Source organism: Eptesicus fuscus, chromosome 21, assembly GCF_027574615.1.
Source record: "Eptesicus fuscus isolate TK198812 chromosome 21, DD_ASM_mEF_20220401, whole genome shotgun sequence".
In the NCBI taxonomy this organism is placed as follows: Eukaryota; Metazoa; Chordata; class Mammalia; order Chiroptera; family Vespertilionidae; genus Eptesicus; species Eptesicus fuscus.
The window spans coordinates 47,547,469-47,568,948 of record NC_072493.1 but is presented as its reverse complement, the minus strand read 5'-3'; the positions used below and the strand labels follow the sequence as shown (position 1 = coordinate 47,568,948).

Below are 21,480 nucleotides of genomic sequence, written 5' to 3'. Positions count from 1 at the left end.
CTCAGTCATCCTTCAGGGAGAGCAGAGTGAGGCTGATGAGGAAACAGAGACCTGTCACCCGGAGCCGGGGCCCTGTCACATCCGTGCATCTGCTTGTCCTGCTGGGCTCTGTGGACTTTATCCATCATCAGTGCCACTGGGGACCATGGCAGACAGCACCACAACCTTGACCTTCATTGTCCTCCTGGGCCTTGGTGAGTTGGTGGGTAAAGGAGGAGGGATGGGGGATCCTCACCTCCCAGGTCCTAGTCTTGTGAGACCCCAGGACTCAGGAGGCTCAGTGGGTACTAGACTTCTCAGGGAGGCGGCGAGCTCAGCCCCCCACAATGCTCAGGGGCCCAGACCAGGCCTGGAGTTTCTGTGTGCGGTTGGGGACGCTTCTCACAGGAACTCTCTTCCAGGGCTGTGTCAGGGCCCATTGGACCAGGTACAGGCAGGTGAGTCCACCCCCCTTTCCCCTGAAATCCTGCTTCAGGACAATCCCCTCAGGGCAGCTGGGGAGACACGAGGTATGGAATAACGGTGAGCAATCTGGGAGGGGCCTGGAGTGACAGCTGGGAAAAGTGGGGAGAAGGATGCCCCTCACATTTCAGGTCTGATTCCTTTCCAGGAGTCATCCCCAAACCCTCCATCTGGGCCGACCCAGGCCCCATCATCACAGAGGGGAGCCCTGTGACCATCTGGTGTCAGGGGTCTCTGCAGGCTAGTGCCTACCTTATGTATAAAGAGAGGGGCTCTGAGCCCTGGGAAACGAGGATCCCACCGAACTCCAGCAACAAGGCCGGTTTCCTCATTGGAGCCATGACATCACCCCACGCAGGGCTGTACCAGTGTGCGTATTACACCACTGGGGACATACTGTCAGAGCGGAGTGACTCCCTGCTCCTGGTGGTGACAGGTAAGGGAGATACCGGGTCCCCTCCCCACTGTGGGCTCCAGGTCACAGGCAGAGGGAATAAAGTGTGGCCTCAGGGGGACCCCACCACCCACAGTCCACACCTGGGACATGAGAGTGATGGTCCCTTTAACACAGACCCTTTCTCCTCTCTCAGGATTCTATGGTGCACCGTCCCTCTCAGCCCAGCCAGGCCCTGTGGTGGCCTCAGGAGGGAACGTGTCCCTCTCCTGTAGCTCACTGTTCACATGGGGCACATTCCATCTGCTGAAGGAGGGAGGGGCTGACCCACCCCAACACATGGAAGCAGAACCGAGAATCCATGCTGGGACGTGGCAGGCCATCTTTCCACTGGGCCCCGTGAGCCCCTCCCACGGGGGGACCTACAGATGCTATGGTTGTTCCAAGTCCTATCCCAACGTGTGGTCACAGCCCGGTGCCCCTCTGCACATCGAGGTCACAGGTGAGGGACAGGCCCGGGTGCATCCCCAACTGTTTCCTGGGCGCAAAATGACTGTGCTTTGTGTTACTTGGGACCCTGGGCTCAAGGGGATCAGTGACACTGGTCTCTTGGGGACAGACCCACAGGCGGGAGGCTTAGGGAGGGACATGTGAGACAGCTATTTGTAAAGTTGAGTGAATGCACAGCCCACTTAGAGAATTGCACAACTAATATTGTAATTTGTGAGTAAGCGGTGTGATTCCTGTACATTTTCTAAAAGGTAGGAAGTGCACATAGGAAAGCTCTTGTTTGGACACACTTATATCATGGCCTGTTAGCCTCCCAAAGACTCTCTCCCTGTGGGCTGTTTTTTAGTTGATCCTCTGATATAAAATTATAATCCCCAGCAGTCAAAGGGAATGCCACTTCTTTATTCCCGTTGGCATACCTATTTTTCTCCCTCCACCTCCCATAGGATGGAATGACGGACCAAATGGGCCACAGCTTCACCTCCGGAAAACAGCTTAATTCACACCCAAAGTTCTGTCAAGGCAAAACCACTTACAAATTTGCATTTTATATTGGAAGCACTATGGCCGCGTTGTTCCAATCCGTTCTTCTGTTTTATTAGGGTTTACTAGGAATGCTCTCTTTTCCTGACAGATGCATGTCCCCCATAATTATCTTTTCTCTGACCTTTAGCCACATGACACACATTACAAAGGCTTCTTGGTGTCACCCATTTGGATATTAACCCAACTGAGTGACGCTGACTATCCAAGTGCATTATCTGAATTGTGGGGCTGACATTAGAGTTATTGTGTGGATCACTGTAATGAGGAGAGGTCAATAATTTTGTTTATATCTCGGGTTTTATAGCAAAATAGGGTAACAGATTGACAAGATTTCCTACCTTGGGTGCTCACTCAATAATGAAACTAGGGAGGTTTTCCCTGTGACTGAAAGTTTTATCCAGAAGTGTGGACGTCCTTGGTTATGACCTTTGTTGTACTTTGAGATAAAGCAAAAGCTCACACCATTAGCATCCATATGCCGACATTTCTCATTTGGTAAATATATCTACCACGGTAGGTATTCATTTGTATAATTGTAGAATAAATGAATTAAACCCTAGCCAGTTTGGCTCAGTGGATAGAGCATCTGATATGGAATGAAGGGTCGCAGGTTCGATTTTGGCCAGAGGTACATGCCTGGGTTGCAGGTTCAGTCTCCAGTAGGGGGTGTGCAGGAGGCAGCCAATTAATGATTCTCTCATCTTTGATGGTTCTATCTATCCCTCCATCTCCCTTCTTCTCTGAAATCAATAAAAATATATTTAATAAATAAATAAATGAGTTAATGAAAGAATAAATATATGAACAATTCCAGGTGACAATGACTATGCGGACCCCATTGAAGAGGTGCCTGGGTGGGTTGAGGTGAAGCAGTCCTAGCCCACACTTTCACCCCTTCCTGCTCCTGAGATACAGAAAACCCTGACACCACACCCTTCTCCATGGACCCTGGGTCCCCAGCTCTTGAAAATGTGGGATCTCTCAGCTGTAGGGGAATAAGCACAGAACATACAGCTCTTAGTTATTTCTGAAATGGGACCATTTTCCCCTCACCCTCAGTGCTTGAGCACAGCTAACTCTTATGTAGGTGACTCAGCAGGTGCGGAGTTTAGACATCACAGAAACACTGATGTCAAGGGGAGGTGGGAACCAGGGTAGACACCAGAACCCTGGAGATTTGGGTCTGCCCTGACCTTTATGACCTTTGAATCCACATTTTCCAGCTTACGGAACCCAAGACTATACAGTGGAGAATCTCATCCGGATGGGCTTGGCTGGCTTGGTCCTGGTGGTGCTTGGGGTGCTACTATTTCAGGCTGGAAATGACACCAGAAAGACCCACGATGCAGCCAGGATGGGAACTCGGAGGCAACAACACACCATTCAGAGTGGGGAAGGCTTGGAGACCATCTGATGACCCCAGGAGGTGCTGGAAAAGAATATGGATCACAGTTGGGGAAACTGTCTGCTGAGAATGTCCAGGAGAGAAGATGTGGTAGGCGAGGTTTGGGTGCAGGAGAACTTGGGTCATGTCCCTGTAGGGCATTCCTCCGCCATCCACATGGGGTGCTCTCCCTCCCTCCCTGACCTCGCTGACTGTCCTCCACTGCCCTTCTGTTCTCACCCTGTGATTTGAGGGTACATCCCACATGGCTGGTTTGAATTCACATCTAAACACCCCTTCATATTGGGCCACATCCATCCCAACAAAATAGTAACTTCATAACCCTGGGATTACTTTTTATTTTTTTAACTGTGTTTTTATTGATATTACTAAAAGAGGAAGATAGAGGGATGCTAAGATAGCAACATTGAAGAGAGAAAAACATCAGCTGCCTCCTGAGCCCTCTATTGGGGATGGAGCCCACAATCCAGGCATGTGCCCTATCGAAGTGGTAACCTCCTGGTTCATAGGTCGACCCTCAACCACTGAGACACACTGTCCAGGCTGTAGGATTATTTTTAAACCAAGAGCTAATTAAAAAAAAAAAAAAAATCCGGATAGCTGCTCCATGTGTTCCAGCCCATTTCACAAATCCACCCCTCCTACCATCTCCATGCGGCTTCTTCTTTGTATCCTTACTTGTGCACTTCTCTTCAACTGGATTTCATATGGTTCTGAATGATGATTTTTCGGTAGTTTAATTGTGATTTCACTGTGGTCATGGATTTCAGTACTTCCTTTACTTCCTCTGCTTTCTTGAGCAGAAGTCGTAATATTTTGATAATAAATAAGTAATTTTGATTGTTGGCATCATTTTATTTAAGTAATGCGTAAGGTTTGTTTTATGTCACTTTTTATCAATTTTCCAGACCCGTTTTAAATTGATTCATATTTGTTTATTTTATACATTTGCATCAATCGGTTTGGAGGTCATATATGCATTTCAATAGGAATAGTGGCCACCATTGTTAATATTGCTAACCGGGTCTGTGGGCCAATCACTAGCTGCAACAACAACCGTTCTACCTGGAGCGATAGGATCACGGTGCCTCAGTGTTTCTACCCAAGGGTCACTGCTGATGCCGGCTGCATGAAAGGCTCTGCACCAGACGTGGCCACAGGGTCAGGAGAAGATTGCCTGAGACTGCTGTGCGATGTACATGGATCTGAACCTTTGAAAGGACAACCTCCAAATAGACCAATTTCCCCAAAAGGATCGGCCTTGAAAGGATCACTGCCAACAAAAACATCAAACTGGAAAAATATCCAAGTCTGTATCTGCACCTGGATCTGCCAGTGACCTTGATACTACAGTCAGTGGGTCTTCCTCTTTGGAGTGTCTGTTACTGTTGAATTCAGGACAAACTTGTTTTTGGCAGCTGCATCACCAGTCCATTCTCATGAGCCACCGCTGCCCACACCTGCCTTCTCCACACTAGTGTCTGTGTCCCTCAGCTGTGTATATATGCATATAAGTCCCGCAGTTAATTTCTCCTCACCAACTCAGCCACCTCCTCCTTCCCTCATAGATTACATAGTCTTTTCTTTTTTTTTCCCCCAAATTTTTTTTATTAAGGTATTATATGTGTACATATCTTACCATTGCCCCCCCCACCCCACTCCCATGTATGCCCTCACCCCCCAGAGTTTTGCGTCCATTGGTTATGCTTATATGCATGCATACAAGTCCTTCGGTTGATCTCTTATCTTCCCCACCTCCCCCTAACCTTCCTGCTGTAATTTGACAGACTGTTTGATGCTTTACTGCCTCTGTATCTATCTTTTTGTTCAACAGTTTATAATTTTCTTTATTATCCATAAATGAGTGAGATCATGTGATATTTTTCTTTCATTGACTGGCTTATTTCACTTAGCATAATGTTCTCCAATTCCATCCAGGCTGCTGCAAATGGTAAGAATTCCTTCTTTTTTATGGCAGCATAGTATTCCATTGTGAGATGTACCACAGTTTTCTGATCCAGTCATCAGCTGATGGGCACCTAGGCTGTTTCCAAATCTTAGCTATTGTGAATTGTGCTGCTATGAACATAGGGGTGCATATAGGAGGCTCTCGCTAGAATCTTTTCAAAAGGAGACAGAAGGAAGGCCAAGAGACACATGAAAACATGCTCAACGTCACTAATTATCTGAGAGATGCAAATCAAAACAACAATGCGGTACCATCTCACACCTGTCAGAATGGCTATCATCAACAAATCAACAAATGACAAGTGTTGGCGAGGATGCGGAGAAAAAGGAACCCTCGTGCACTGCTGGTGGGAATGCAGACTGGTGCAGCCACTGTGGAGGGACCTACAGATGCTATGGTTCTCTCAGCTCCTACCCCAACGTATGGTCACAGCCCAGTGCCCCTCTGCACATCGAGGTCACAGGTGAGGGACAGGCCCGGGTGCATCCCCAATTGTTTCCTGGGCCTAAAATGACGGTGCTTTGTGTTACTTGGGACCCTGGGCTCAAGCGGAGTCAGTGACACTGGCCTCTTGGGGACAGACCCACAGGCGGGAGGCTTAGGGACGGACATGTGAGACAGCTATTTGTAAAGTTGAGTAAATGCACAGCCCACTTAAAGAATTCCACCTCTAATACAGTAATTTGTGAGTAAGCAGTTTGATTCCTGAAAATTTTCTAAATGGTAGTAAGTGCACATAGGAAAGCTATTGCTTGGACACACTTATATCACGCAGCCAGGCCCTGGTCAGAGCTCAGGAAAGAACCAGGCCTCTCTCCTGCCCTTCCCAGAGGCGCCCCACGTGCACAGGCCCCACTGTGGCGGGGGAGGTCAGGCTGCAGAGTGGGACAGGGATCTGGGCTGGGATGGAGAGGGGTGGGTCTACCTGCAGGTACAGGGACAGCATGAACAACAACAACAACAACAACAACAACAACAACAACAATAGTGATAATGCCCTGACCAGTTTTGCTCTGCTGTTAGAGTGTCAGCCCTCTGACTAAAGCATTGCAGGTTTGGTGCCTGGTCAAGGGCACAGATCTTAGTTGCAGATTTGATTCCCCACCCTGGTCAGGGCACATGTGGGAGGCAACCAGTCAATTTGTCTCTCTCACATCGATGTTTCTCTCTTCCCCTCCACCCCCCCCCCCCATGACCTCCACTCTCTCTCTAAAGATCAATGGAAAAAATATCCTTGGGTAAGGATTAAAACAATAATAATAGTAACAACACACAGGGATCCCCCTGTCCCAGGTTCCAGTCCCAACCCTTCCCTGTCCCACCTCACCCGCCCAGGCTGGGTGACCTGGGTCACGTGATTAACCTCTCTGAGCCTCAGTGAAGTAGGTGGGGGGTCAGCAATCCCTGTCCCATGACTGCTGTGAAATCAGAAGAGATGAATGGCAGACCCCAGCATGGGCCACACACACAGTAGGGGCTCATTTGTTACGTCATTGCCTCATTCATGGCATCACTTGTGTTCAAGATCTCGACTGGAACCTGATCATCCTGATCGGGGTCTCAGTGGCCCTCGTCCTGCTGCTCTCCCTCCTTCTCTTCCTCTTCCTCCGATTCCGGCATCAGAGCAGAGGCAGGACATCGGGTGAGTAGGGGTGACCTGGTCACAGGAGGGGGGCTCAGAGCACCTGCCACAGGAAAGCCAAACAGCTGGAGAAGGTCAGTGAGTGCATTTCTCCAGAACGCCAATCAGGAAATGTGGAGCCCTGGCCGGTTTGGTTCAGTCGATAGAGCGTCAGCCTGCCCCAAGGACCCAGGGTTTCCCTAACCTTGCCCCCACCCCTGTGCCTAACACTCCTGTCTCCTCCCCCAGCAACAGCCCAGCTGTGAATGCCCAGGTGGAGGCCTTCTATGAGAGGAAGAGACAGTTGCCCTGGGGGAGGGGGCACAGGGATTTCAGGAGGCCATGGGGAGGGTTAGGCTGGGAGAATGGGGATCACCGTGAGAAGGACTGAGACCCACACTGGGTGACCTGGTGCCTCACCTCACCCTGGGTTAGTGGCCCATCGGGGAGGAGGCAGAGTCTGCAGCCCTGAGATCTCGGGGACCTGCCAGGAGACACCCCCTGTTCTGCCCCAGCAGATGCTTCTGTGAAGGACCCGCAGCCTGGGGAGAGCGTGGAGCTGGACCCTCAGGTGAGACCCCTGCTCCTGTCCGGGCCCCCAAGGACCTTCTGTTGCCCAGTTTAATCCAATGGACCCTTCCCTGTCCCACCTCACCTGCTTCTCAGCAGCGTCCACACTGACCTCCCCTCTGGGCCCCCAGGTCGTCCTGCTGTGACTCATTCTCCTGGCTTCCTTGTGACCTCATGGCCCCTCCTACGGGGCCCCCTTTGCTGGCCCCTCGTCCTCTGTCTGAGCTTGTGCAGCCCCAGGTCTCAGGAGGAGGCAGGAATGAGTGACTCACTCACAGGTCCACAGGACCCCTTCATTCATTCACCCAGCCGATGTGAGGGGCTCACTGTTTACAGCTCCATTTAGGGGCCACGGTGCAGCCCTGAGCCACACTGTCTCCACACGCCTCGAGCTCCCCTGTGGGCGAGGGAGACAATGTGCAAACAAGCAGACAGTGTCCCAGAGAGCAAAGTGCTGTGAAGGAACATAAAGCAAGAGGAGGGGATAGAGTGCATGGTGGGGGACAGGGAAAGAGCGGGAGCAGAGGTCCTGGGGCAGGGCCTGCTTCTTCAGGAGGAGGGGCCCTGAGGCTGGAGCCCAGTGAGTGAGAGAGAGCGCGTTAGGATGAGAGTCAGAACCACAGAAGCATCCAGAGGCCCCGAGGCTCGGGAAGGCCCTGCAGATTCCACCAGGAGAGGGACCTGGTCTATGTAAAGTGTAAGCCATCTCTCTGGCAACCTGAGGATGATTGACAGGAGGCACTCTCTCCAGCAGAACAGGCAGGATGAAGACCCCCAAGGAGTGACCTACACCCAGGTGAATTGTTCAAGACCAAGACCCAGGCAGGAAATGGCCGCCTCTCCTTCCTCCTTGTCAGGGGAACTGCTGGACACAAAGGGCAGACAAGCAGAAGAGGACAGACAGACGGACAGTCCTGTGAGTCCCATTCTCTGCACACCTCCAGGTTTCCCCAACCCCAACCACGTGTCATCCCTCTCTCTCTCCCTCTCCCCCTGCTCCAGGCTGCACCTGACGACTCCCAGGATGTGACCTACGCCCAGCTGAACCTCTTGGCCCTTAGACGGCAGACAAGTGCACCCCCTTCCTCCCCGTCAGAGGAGCCCCCAGAAGAGCCCAGCTTGTATGCTGCTCTAGCCTTCCACTAGCCCAGCAAGGACCCAGACCCCACACTCCAGGGAGGGGGCCTGCAGAACCCCAGAAAGCATGGGTCTCCCCCAATGGAGACTCAGCTAGTGACCCCAGCTAGTCTGGAGACCAGACATGCTCCCCTGGAAGCTCCTGGGACCCTCTGGGAGTCACCCGGTTCTATAAGCAATATGTCTACATTGTGGAATCAAAACCAGACTTCTCAATAATCAATGTGTGCATTTAGAACAAAACAGAAGAGAGAGGATGCTTTAAGTGAATGACAATGTAAATATCATTCATCAAACTATGAAATGGAACATAGGAACAACCTACGTGTCCTCGAACTGATAATGGGATAAAGATGTGGTAACTATACAAACAGAATATTTCTCAGCCATAAAACATGGAATACTGCCATTTGCCACAACATGGATGGATCTGGAGAGTATCACGCTAAATGAGGAAAGTCACTCAGAAAAGGACAAGAACCGTATGATTTCACTCATGTGGGTGAAGTATGAAACTTGGAACTGTCATGTATGTTAAATACATTGAAGCTGTAATTAAAAACTTTCCTGCAGCCCTAGCTGGTGTGTCTCAGTGGATAGAGCATTGGGCTGCGGACTGAAGGGTCTCAGGTTCGATTCCAGTCAAGGGCACAGGCCTGGGTTGTGGGCACGATCTCCAGTGGTGATTGTCATCATTGATGTCTGTGTCTCTCTCTCCCTCTCCCCGCCTCTCTGAAATCAATAAAAATATATTTTTTAACTTTCCTGCAAAGTGACCTTAGAGTTCAGAAAGTTTCTCTGCTAAATGCTTCTGAACACTTATGTATATATGAAATATACACATATATACACATACATGTATGAAATACATGCACATATATACATGGACATACACATGGGCACACACGGACATATACATAAACATACACAGACATATACTTGGGCGCACGTGGATATACACACCAATATACACACACAGACATATACATGGACACACATATACATACACACAAACACACACACAAAATCTAAAATAGTACGAAGATCTATTATTCTAATTTGAAAAGAATGTATCCAATGTCACCGGATACATCATTAATATCTAAAAACCAATTGCGTTTCAGACTTCCAGTTTTAGACCAAGGGGAAGCAGAACGATGTCTTCCTCACCCCGCGACAGCACAGCCAAAACCCTGGTCATTGCACATACATCAAACAGAAGCCCACGCCTGGCTTATGGCCGAAGCTGCAGGGTGAGGCCTCCTGACTGCCGCAGCCTGGAGACCAGACGTGGACCCGGCCGCTCCTGGCACCCTCTGGGAGTCACTGGTTCTAGAAGCAATATGCCTACATTTTGAAATCAAAGCAAGAGTTCTCAATAATCAATGTGTGAACTTAGAACAAAACAGAAGTGAGAGAACGCTTTAAGTGAGTGATGGGCAGCAGCTGCCAGGGCAGCCCTACTGCAGCTCTCGCCCCTCCCCCACCCCACCTCTAGCCTCACTGAGGGACCTGCAGACCCCCAGGAGCCGCGGAACCCCTACAAGGCTGAGGCTGACCCGGTGTGTGGCTGACCGCGCTGCTGTGGTCCTCCTCCTTCAGCCCCTCCATGGGGCCTCCTGACAGCTCCCATGGTGACTGCAGATGCAGATTTCTAGGTGGAGGCGGGGTATGTGGAAGCACCTCCTCCCAGGACCAACCCGGATTTACAACTAAATGAAGGAGCCATCACCCTGAATAACCACCTGGAGACTGGCAGGAGGGGCAGGCACAGGAAAAGGGCCGCCCCGTCTCACAGGCAGTGGCTGACCTTGGCCTGCACCAGAGTCCCTCCCAAGAGGCCCAGAACCAACCCCCCAGTGGCCAGCCTCAGACATCAGAGCAGGACCCAGCTAGCCTCACAAGCGGCACATCCAAAGGGAGATCTCCAGACAGCAGACCCTGCTGAGGCCAATGCCGCTTCCTATGGTCAGCATCTGCCCAGCAGGTTGCAGGCCATGTTTGGGGCTGAGCCTCCCAGTCAGCCAGCCTGAGGGTGGATCCCACGCACAAACACAACAGCCATCAAGACTCAATTACACGCGATCCCATGCGGACAGCCCTTCATCCATGGAAACGGGGTGTGGCCGGAAAGGGGGCCGCCCCCTAGCCCTTCTCGCAATACAGGTTCCTGGGGAACCCGGTGCTGAACCATTGGTAGACGACCTGCTTCTGGGTCAGGGTTTCGTACTTAGCAGAGCAGGTCCCTCGCTGCGATCTATTGCAAGTCAGCCCTGGCCACACGGGTTTGTCATGTTCTGGCCTCTCTCCTTCCCCAGGGCAGCGCGGTGGGCGGTTGAGGTAAGGAAGGGGAAGGGCGGGAAACTGCGCGTGGAGCTGAAGGCGGGGGTCCCCTTCCTTTCCTTCCTTTCACTCCTGGTACGGGGACAATTGCCTTCTCTTGTGACCCCGCCAGGACCTTCCGGCTCCAGGCTGGGACTGGGAAGTGGGGGTGGGTGACTGCGGGCACGGCCCCTTTCCCAGGGGCCTGAGGGCCGGCTCCCACCTCCCCATATTTTCTTCCCCCCCCCCTAGGAACCCGGTAGGTCTACCAGCACTCCCAAAACTACAGGCACAGGGCGGCCTCAGGGACCTAGGGTTGGGCGGTGGCTCCAGTCAACTAGATGACTAGATGGCCTGCCAGGACTTAGTCTTGGGCAGCAGTGGAGACTGTGATATCGGGGTCGACCAGATGGCTGGCCGAGACCAGGTCAACCAGATGGCCAGCCTGGCTCAAACCTGTGGGGACCATTAAAGATAGGGTCAACCAGATGGCCCGGCATGCATTTTCTCTCTGGAAGTGGGTCAGAGTGATCAGGTTGACCAGTTGTCCGTGCAAATGAAAGTTTGAAGACAAGGGACTGGTGATTGGGGGAGGGGAGGCGTGGTGCGAGAGGAGGGAAAGGGGAGGGGTAGGCTGGGAGACAGGTAAGGGGCGGGGCCAGGGGCAGGGGGAGCGGGGCCAGGCCTGGGACTAAGAGCCAATAAATGTTGACAGAATATAATTATTTTTTTTAAAAAAGACTCAATTACAAGAGGAGGGCCCACATAATCCACGCAAGGGACATCCTTAGAGCACCCAGCTTAGGTGATCAAAGAGACTACGGCACTTGGTCACCTACCACTAAAAGAGATTATGGCACTAGGACACCTACCACATTAGGCCACCCCACCAAGCTGGGAGTCATGGCAGACCTACCTCATACACAGAAACAAACACAAAGAGGCACCCAAAATAGGGAGACAGAGAAACAGGACCTAAATGAAGGGGGGGGGGGAAACAACAGTAGAAGTCTCAAAAAAAAAAAAAAAAGCAACTAAATCAAATGGAAGCAAGCAGTTTATCAGATATAGAGTTCAAAGTAATGGTTATAAAGATGTTCCAGGAACTTAGGGAAAGTTATAACAGCACACAAAAAAAAACTTTTTTAAAAGTCAGGAATGAAGAATACAATACATGACATCATAAATACACTGGCCGGGGCTAGGTGGCTCATTCAGTGGAGCATTGTCACATACACCAAAAGCTCTGGGTTTAATTCCTCTTCGGGGAACATACCTAGTTGTGGGTTTGCGCGCCCCTGGGTCCGGGTGAGGCCACGCGTCCCTGGATCCGGGTGAGGCCACGCGCCCCTGGGTCTGGGACAGGCCACGCGCCCCTGGACCCGGGTGTGGCTGGGTCCCTGGGCCCGGGTGAGGCCACGCGCCCCCGGGTCCGGGTGAGACCACGCGCCACTGGACCCGGATGAGGCTGGGTCCCTGGGCCCGGGTGAGGCCATGTGCCCCTGGGTCCGGGTGAGGCCTTGCGCCCCTGGGTCCGGGTGAAGCCGGATCCTGGGTCCGGGTGAGGCCGTGTGCCCCTGGATCCATCCGGGTGAGGCCACGCGCCCCTTGGGTCTGGGTGAGGCCACGTGCCCCTTAGTCCGGGTGAAGCCGTGCCCCTGGGTCCGGCCGAGACCAAACCAGAGGGAGTCAGACCTCCGTTACCACCATTTGTCCACCATCCAGAGCTGAGGGGTCAGTGCTGACATGTACACATAAGGAACTGGTGGACATTGAAATTGGGTCTCAAAAGAACTGTTGGTCCAGAAAGAAACTCACTACAGACTGATTCATTTGCCTGTCAGCATAACTATTATTGCTCGTCTCACATTCAGTTCTTATAAGTATATATCTAGTGACATATGATCTCGCTCATCCAGGGGAAATGATGAACAACATAGACTGAGGAACAAGAACAGAACCAGAAACAAGGAGGCATCGATCGGACTATCGGGCCTCAGAGGGAGGATAGGGGAGGGTGAGGGGAGGGGGAGAGTTCAACCAAAGGACTTGTGTGCATGCCTATGAGCCTATCCAACGGTTAAGTTCAAACGGGGGTTGGGGCAGGCTTGGGGAGGGGGGTGGGATGGGAATGGGGGGATGAGGACAAATATGTGACACCTTAATCAATAAAGAAATTAAAAAAAAAAAACATACCTAGTTGTGGGTTTGGTTCCTGGTTAGGGTGCATACCGAAGGCAGCCAATCAATGTTTCTCTCTCTCTCCTTCTCTCCTTCCCTTTTTGTTTCAAAAATCACTTTTAGCCTTGGCTGGTGTTTCTCAGTGGGTAGAGCATAGGCCCCTGCACATCAGAGTCTCAGGTTCAATTAGAGGTCAATGACACATATCTGGGGAGCAGGCTTGATCCCCAGCCCCAGTTGGGGCATGGGAGGAAGGCAACCAGTCCATGTGTCTCTCTCACACTGATGTTTCTCTCTTCCCCACCCTCCCGCTCCCACCTCCCCTCCACTCTCTGAAAAGCAATGGAAAAAATATTCTCTGGTGAGGATTAACAAAAATAAAATAAATAAAATAAACTTTAAAAAAGCATATCCTCAGTTGAGGATTTTGAAAAAGAATACACTGGAAGAAATAAACAATAGGTTAAATAAAGCAGAAGATCAAGTGAGTGATTTGGAAGACAAGGTAGAAAAAAAATCAGAGCAGCAAAAAGAAAAGAAAATGAAATGAATGAGGATAGCTTAAGGGGCCTTTGGGACAACATGAAATAGAACAACATCAACATCATAGGAATACCAGAAGGAGAAGAGAGAGGGCAAGAGATTGAGAACTTATTTGAAGAAATACTGACCAAAAACTTCCCTAACCTAGTGAAGAAAGAAGACACACAAGTCCCAAACAAGAAAAACCCAAAGAGGCCCACACCAAGACACATTATAATTAAAAAGGCAAAGGTTAAAGACAAACTTTTTAAAATACATTTTTATTGCTTTAAGAGAGGAAGAAAGAAGAGAGAGAGAAAAAAACATCAATGATGAGAGAATCATTGATCAGCTGCCTCCTGCAGGCCCAACATGGGGGATCAAGCCCACAACCCAGGATGTGCCTTCACCAGGAATGAAACCATGACCTCATGGTTCATAGGTCAACTCAAACACTGAACCACACCAACTGGGCTTTAAAGATTTATAGCTGAATACCTTCGATGTGTAAATGGATGACTTTCAACAAATTTGTGTAACAGTCACTAGCTAATTGTTCAAATCTGTTTTTTCTTCATTGATATCATTCTCCTTTGCTGGGAGATCAATAACATAAATTGTGGCAAAGGTCCCCAAGTCTGTCTGTGTCCATGTTGAAATCTGGACTGTCTCCCACGTGGGCACTTGCCCAGTGCTGAAGACAGAATTCCCAGTGTGAGGGAGGAGCTCTGCTCAGGGGAAGAGGGGCCCAGAGGAGGCAGCAATGACTCAGAGGTTTCAAAGCAGAGCCATGAAGAAAAAGATGGTGCTGACCTACAGAAACAGGAAGTCAGGGAAGGGAAGTGTGTGAGGAAAGAAAGTCCACAGTCCCCGTGGGGCCCTGCTTTCCTCTGAGAAATGGAGACCAATCTTCTCAACACCTCCCAGGCCTCCCTCTCCCCTGGGGTGGTCCTCCCTGGGACGGCCCCACTGGCTCCTCCAGGCACCAAGGAGAGTGGAGCAGCCTTCACTTCCTCATGTGAGCACTTCATAAAGACCATCAACTCACTCCATGTGCCCCACTGAGCCCTTCTGAGCAGTGTCCCCCACCCACCACAGACTAAAGATGTCTCATCTGTGTCGTCCAATCAGCCTCCTTCCTGGTCCTCCAACCCAGGCCCCACCCCTTCTCCACTCCTCTCCTCTGTCCACCTCCTGAGGACCCTTCTTGTAGCCCCATATGGTCTGAGCCTGCCTGCTGCACCCCCACCAGTTTCCACCTTCAAAAGAGATCCAAGTTGCCCATCTGATATTCAAGGCTGGGAATGGTCAGGTTGAGCTAAACTCACCAGCCCCTCCACACCAAACTCACCCAGTTACCCACCCTGCCCTCCACACCAAACCACACTCAGCAACTGAGCAGCTGGAAAATTCAGTGCCTTCTTCAGCTGCTCCTTCAGCCAATCAGAACCCAGTCACTTCCTTTCCAACCTGCTGGACCAAGACGGTCCTGTCTCATCCCACTGTACTGAAAATGTACTGTGTTACAGGTTTGTGTGAGGGTTATACCCAGAAACCATATGTACGACTTAAAATACTGATCAGCATGCTCTCCAAGAGCCAGGTGAATGTTGGGGTCTTATTACTGATGGAGTGAATTTTCAACAGAACCGGCCTGCATAACATCTGCACATAGTGGTAGCCCTTAAAAACCGAAATATCAAAATAAATAAAGAAAAACAACAACAAAAAATCTTTGTTCAACCTGTTGCTAAAATTGTTTCCCATTGACTTCAAGAATATATTCCAAATATTTGCATGGTGCACTAGCGCTTGTGTGACCAGCCTGCACCTTCGCCTGACTGCTCTCATTTCTGAGGACAGCTCCAGATCTTTCTGGTCCGATCTTCTGGGCCGCTCCCTGCTCATGCCTTGGGTCAGTTCATCCCCGAGAAGGATCCCCTCATCCAGGACCCGGGTTGCATGACGTCTACCAGTTATTCAACCTCATTGTCTCATTTCCTTTATTCTCCCAACATGTACATGAAATTAACTGAACTGTCTGCCATCTAAATATCTGTAACATCTGCTTCATTCACCTCAGCCCCATGAGTCCAGGGAAGTGATCCCTGAGCTTCAGCTACGACTCTCCAGAGCCTGGCCAATGACGGCGCAGGTTACTGCTCAGTGAGTACTGCCTGACTGCCCAGCCAGTGAGAACAGGAAAGAGAATTGCGTTCACGGAGGCTCCGGAAAGGGAAGTGTCCTACAGAAGCTCACAGAGGGTCTAGAAAAGTCAGAGTCAGAATTGGGCCGGAAACTGGGTGGGGTCCTCTCCTGCCCTGTTCCTCCCTCCTCACCTGGGACGGCTGTCACCTTCTGGATTTGAGTTTGGCCTGAGGTGGAGGCAGAGCGTGTGGGGACTGGTGTGACTCAGGTCGGTCTCAGAGGTCCCACAGCTTGCTGTCCCCTAAGGCCCATCCTTCAGGGAGGGGCTACTTCCCTTCCTGAGAGGCCCCTGATGGGGAACCAGTGACGTATCACTTGAGGACTGGACCTTGTCACAGCCCATTCTTGCCTTTGATCCCCAGGCTCTGTGGAGTTTATGTTGTCTGCACACTGGGGACCATGTGAAGAAGCACCCCGACCCAGAGCCTGCCTGCCCTTCTGGGCCTCGGTGAGCTCCGGGGAAAGGAGGTGAGCTCCGGGGAAAGCTCGGTGGCCATCACTGGACTGACGGGATGGTGAAGGGAAGGGAGAAAACGTGCATGTGTGGAGTCTCAGGAAAGACAAGGGCATTCCCATGGTCACGCAGACTCTGTGAGAGGCAGGAGCTGGTGCTTCCTTCTGCTCTGCCCTGCGCCCTGCACCCTCAGGTACTGGGACCAGGGTTACCCTCTGGATTGGGGTTGGACAGGAGGCATAGGCAGAGCATGGGGGGTCTGCTGAGACTCACATCTGGTCCTGAAGGTCCCGGGACCTGCTGTGTCCTCAGCCATCCTTCAGGGAGAGCAGAGTGAGGCTGATGAGGAAACAGGAACCTGTCACCCGGAGCCGGGGCCCTGTCACATCCGTGCATCTGCTTGTCCTGCTGGGCTCTGTGGACTTTATCCGTCATCAGTGCCACTGGGGACCATGGCAGACAGCACCACGACCTTGACCTTCATTGTCCTCCTGGGCCTTGGTGAGTTGGTGGGTAAAGGAGGAGGGATGGGGGCCCCTCCCCTCCCAGGTCCTGGCCTTGTGAGACCCCAGGACTCAGGAGGCTCAGTGGGGACTGGACTTCGGGGGGAGGAGACGTACTCAGCCCCAGGTCTGCCCCCCATGCTCAGGGGCCCAGACCAGGCCTGGAGCTTCTGTGTGTGGTTGGGGACGGTTCTCACAGGGACTCTCTTCCAGGGCTGTGTCAGGGTCCGTGGGACCAGGTACAGGCAGGTGAGTGCCCCCCTCACCCCTGATGTCCTGCTTCAGGACAGTCCCCCCAGGGCAGCTGGGGAGACATGAGGTTTGGAATAACGGTGAGCAATCTGGGAGGGGCCTGGAGTGACAGCTGAGGAAAGTGGGGAGGAGGACATCCCAGACATTTCAGGTCTGATTCCTTTTCAGGAGTCGTCCCCAAACCCTCCATCTGGGCTGACCCAGGACCCATCATCACCGAGGGGAGCTCCGTGACCATCTGGTGTCAGGGGTCTCTGCAGGCTAGTGCCTACAGTCTGTATAAAGAGAACGGCTCTGAGCCCTGGGAAACGAGGAAACCACAGAACTCCAGCAACAAGGCCGGTTTCCTCATTGGAGCCACGACTACATCCCACGCAGGGCTGTACCAGTGTGCATATTACAACACTGAGGACATACTGTCAGAGCGGAGTGACTCCCTGCTCCTGGTGGTGACAGGTAAGGGAGACACCGGGTCCCCTCCCCACTGTGGGCTCCAGGTCACCGGCAAAGGGTATAAAGTGTGGCCTCAGGGGACCTCATCCCTCACAGAAAACACCTGGGGCATGAGGGTGACGGTCCCTTTAACACAGACCCTTTCTCCTCCCTCAGGAGTGGACAGTGCACCCTCCCTCTCAGCCCAGCCAAGCCCTGTGGTGGCCTCAGGAGGGAACGTGTCCCTCTCCTGTAGCTCACTGTTCACATCGGGCCCTTTCCACCTGCTGAAGGAGGGAGGGGCTGGTCCTCCCCAACACATGGAAGCAGAACCGAGGATCCAAACTGGGATGTGGCAGGCCATCTTCCCTCTGGGCCCCGTGAGCCCCTCCCGTGGGGGGACCTACAGATGCTATGGCTCTCCCAGCTCCAACCCCAACGTGTGGTCACTGCCCAGTGACACCCTGGAGCTGGTGGTCTCAGGTGAGGGACAGGCCCCGTACATTCCCATCTGTTTCCTGGGCCCAAAATGACTGTGCTCTTTGTCCACTGGGGCCCTGAGGTCATGGGGGTCAGGAGCCTCCTGCCCAGACTCTGTGTATTTACCTCTGCTCAGGGTTTCTGTGCACCTGGGTCTATTATGGCTCCTTTTAGAGAACCTTCAGGCCATACTTCAGTCTACAAGCTCACAATTTAACTTACATTATACGGAGTCCAGATAGAAATATAAGCATTCTATTCCTATTTTAGTTGGAAGTAATTAAATTCAGACATTTGTTATGGAGAATAACTTCCTATTTATGTAAAGTCATCTTATCGCACACATTTTCAAGTGAGTTTTATCCATGAACCTTAGAAGCATGTGACAGCTATTTATAAAGTTGAGTAAATGCACAGCCCACTTAGAGAATTGCACAACTAATATAGTAATTTGTGAGTACGCGGTGTGATTCCTGTACATTTTCTAAATGGTAGTAAGTGCACATAGGAAAGCTCTTGTTTGGACACACTTATATCATGGCCTGCTAGCCTCCCAAAGACTCTCTCCCTGTGGACTGCTTTGCAGTTGATCCTCTGATATAAAATTATAATCCCCAACAGTCAAAGGGAATGCCACTTCTTTATTCCCGATGGCATACCTATTTTTCTCCCTCCACGTCCCATAGGATGGAATGATGGACCAAATGGGCCACAGCTTCCCCTCTGGAGAACAGCTTAATTCACACCCAAAGTTCTGTCAAGGCAAACCCACTTACAAATTTGCATTTTATATTGGAAGCACTATGGCCGCTTTGTTCCAATCCGTTCTTCTGTTTTATTAGGGTTTACTAGGAATGCTCTCTTTTCCTGACAGATGCACGTCCCCCATAATTATCTTTTCTATGACCTTTCACCACATGACACACATTACAAAGGCTTGTTGGTGTCACCCATTTGGATATTAACCCAACTGAGTGACACTGACCATCCATGTGCATTTTCTGAATTGTGGGGCTGACATTTAGAGTTATTGTGTGGATCAATGTAAAGAGGAGATGTCCGTAATTTTGTTTGTATCTCGGTTTTTATAGCAAAACAGGGTAACAGATTGACAAGATTTCCTACCCTGGGTGCTCACTCAATAATGAAACTAGGAGGATTTTCTCTGTGACTGAAAGCTTGAGCCAGAAGTGTGGATGTCCTTGGTTATGACTTTGTTGTACTTTGAGATAAAGCAAAAGCTCACACCATTAGCATCCATATGCCCACATTTCTCATTTGGTAAATAATCTACCACTGGAGGTATATATTTGCATAATTGTATAATGAATGAGCTAAATTCTAGCCCGTTTGGCTCAGTGGATAGAGCATCGGCCTGTGGAATGAAGGGTCCCAGGTTCGATTTTGGCCAGGGGCACATGCCCATGTTGCAGGTTCAGTCCCCAGTAGGGGGTATGCAGGAGGCAGCCAATCAATGAGTCTCTCTTATCATTGATGTTTCTATTTGTGTCTGCCTCTCCCTTCTTCTCTGAAATAAATAAAAATATATTTAATAAATAAATAAATGAGTTAATGAAAGAATAAATAGATGAACAATTCCAGGTGACAATGAATATGCGGACCCCAGAGAGAAGGTGCCCGGGCAGGGTGCGGTGAAGGAGACCCAGCCCAAACTTTCACCCCTTCCTGCTCCAGAGATTCAGGAGCCCCTGACACCAACCTCTCCTCCATGGACCCTGGGTCCCCATCTGTTGAGAAGGGCGATCTCTCAGGTTTACGGAAATAAGCTCATGGGGTCTTGAGTCTCAGTCTGAACACAGAACATAATTATTTCTGAATTGGAACCATTTCCCACCCCCCACCCTCAGTTCTTGGGCACAGCTAACTCTTTTTCTTTTAATTTCTTTATTGATTAAGGTATTACATATGTGTCCTTATTTCCCCATTACCCCTCAACTCCCATTCATGCCCCCACCCCCCTGCTGTCTGTGTCCATTGATTAGGCTTATATGCATGCATATAAGTCCTTTGGTTGATCTCTCCCCCTTACCCCCACTGGTCCCTACCTTCCCTGAGGTTTGACATTCTGATTGATGTTTCTCTCTCTCTGGATCTATTTTTGTTCATCAGTTTATGTTGTTCATTATATTCCACAAATGAGTGAGATCATGTGATATTTATCTTTCTCTGCCTGGCTTATTTCACTTAGCATAATGCTCTCCATCTCTATCCATGTTGCTGCAAATGGTAAGAACTCCTTCTTTTTTACCGCAGGGTAGTATTCCATTGTGTAGATGTACCACCGTTTTTTCATCCACTCATCTGCTGATGGCCACTTAGGCTGTTTCCAAATCTTAGCTATGGTGAATCGTGCTACTATGAACAGAGAGGTGCATATATCCTTTCTGATTTGGGTTTCTAGTTTCATGGGATATATTCCTAGAAGTGGGATCACTGGGTCAAATGGAAGTTCCATTTTTAGTTTTTTGAGGAAATTCCATACTGTTCACAACAGTAGCTGCACCAGTCTGCATTCCCACCGGCACAGCTAACTCTTATCAAGGTGACTCAGAGCAGGTGCGGAGTTTAGACATCACATGGACGCTGATGTCAAGGGGAGGTGGGAACCAGGGTAGACACCAGAACCCTGGAGATTTGGGTCGGCCGTGACCTTTGTGACCTTTGCATCCACATTTTCCAGCCTCCAAACCCCAAGACTACACAGTGGAGAATCTCATCCGGATGGGCGTGGCTGGCTTGGTCCTGGTTGTCCTCGGGGTGCTGCTATTTCAAGCTCGAAACGACACCAGAAGGACCCAGGACGCAGCCAAGATGTGAACACAGAGGCAACAACTCACCATTCAGAGTCGGGGAGCCCTGGAGCCCATCTGGTGACTCCAGGAGGTGCTGAAAGAGAATGTGAACCATAATTGGGGAAGCTGTCTGTTGAGAATGTCCAGGCGAGAAGACTTGGTAGGTGTGGTTTAGGTGCAGGAAACATGGGCCATGTCCCGGTAGAAGACGCCTCCTCCATCCACATGGGGTGCTCTCTCTTGCTCCCTGTGCTTGTTGACTCTCCTCCACTGCCCTTCTGTTCTCTCCCGCTGGCATGAGGGTCCATCCCACATGGCTGGATTGGATTCACATCTACACACCCCTTCATGCTGGGTCACTTCCAGCCCAAGAAATTGTGGTATCTTCATAACCCTGGGACTGTTTTTAAACCAAAAAGAACAAAGTAAAAAAATAAAAATAAAGCCCTGATACCTGCTCCACGTGGTCCAGCCCATTGCACATCTCCACCCCTCCTACCATCTCCATGGGACTTCTTCTTTGTATCCTTACTTGAGAACTTCTGTTTACCTAGATTTCAGGTGGTTCTGAATGATGATTGTTCTGTAGTTTAATTGTGATTTCACAGTGATCATGGGAGGATTTGAGTACTTCCTTTACTTTCCCGACTATCTTGAGCAGAAGTCATAATATTTTGATAATAAATAAGTAATTTTGAA

The 21,480-nt window shown here is 50.6% G+C and overlaps 2 protein-coding genes across 12 annotated transcripts in view; both read left to right on the top strand.

Moving 5' to 3' along the window:
- The window catches only part of LOC103303417 (leukocyte immunoglobulin-like receptor subfamily B member 3), a 23,964-nt gene extending 14,637 nt beyond the window's left edge, over nt 1-9,327 (top strand). The window contains exons 14-16 of the mRNA XM_054710056.1: nt 7,426-7,478; nt 8,232-8,393; nt 8,480-9,327. Coding sequence (XP_054566031.1) covers nt 7,426-7,478; nt 8,232-8,393; nt 8,480-8,623 — 359 coding nt within the window. The 3' untranslated portion in view covers nt 8,624-9,327. The remainder of the gene's footprint in view (nt 1-7,425; nt 7,479-8,231; nt 8,394-8,479) is intronic.
- The window catches only part of LOC103303419 (leukocyte immunoglobulin-like receptor subfamily A member 6), a 22,198-nt gene extending 718 nt beyond the window's left edge, over nt 1-21,480 (top strand). The window contains exons 1-6 of one of the 11 annotated variants that reach the window (XM_054710370.1): nt 15,898-16,055; nt 16,210-16,295; nt 16,614-16,802; nt 17,018-17,053; nt 17,225-17,512; nt 20,670-21,480. In XM_054710370.1, the coding sequence (XP_054566345.1) occupies nt 16,754-16,802; nt 17,018-17,053; nt 17,225-17,512; nt 20,670-20,806 (510 nt within the window). In that variant the 5' untranslated portion in view covers nt 15,898-16,055; nt 16,210-16,295; nt 16,614-16,753 and the 3' untranslated portion in view covers nt 20,807-21,480. Of the gene's footprint in view, nt 1-5; nt 195-401; nt 438-610; nt 899-1,052; nt 1,359-2,216; nt 3,114-3,135; nt 4,595-15,895; nt 16,056-16,209; nt 16,316-16,588; nt 16,803-17,017; nt 17,054-17,224; nt 17,513-20,669 lie in introns of those variants that run through there. The other 10 variants (XM_054710367.1, XM_054710371.1, XM_054710362.1 and 7 more) reach the window with 10 other exon arrangements.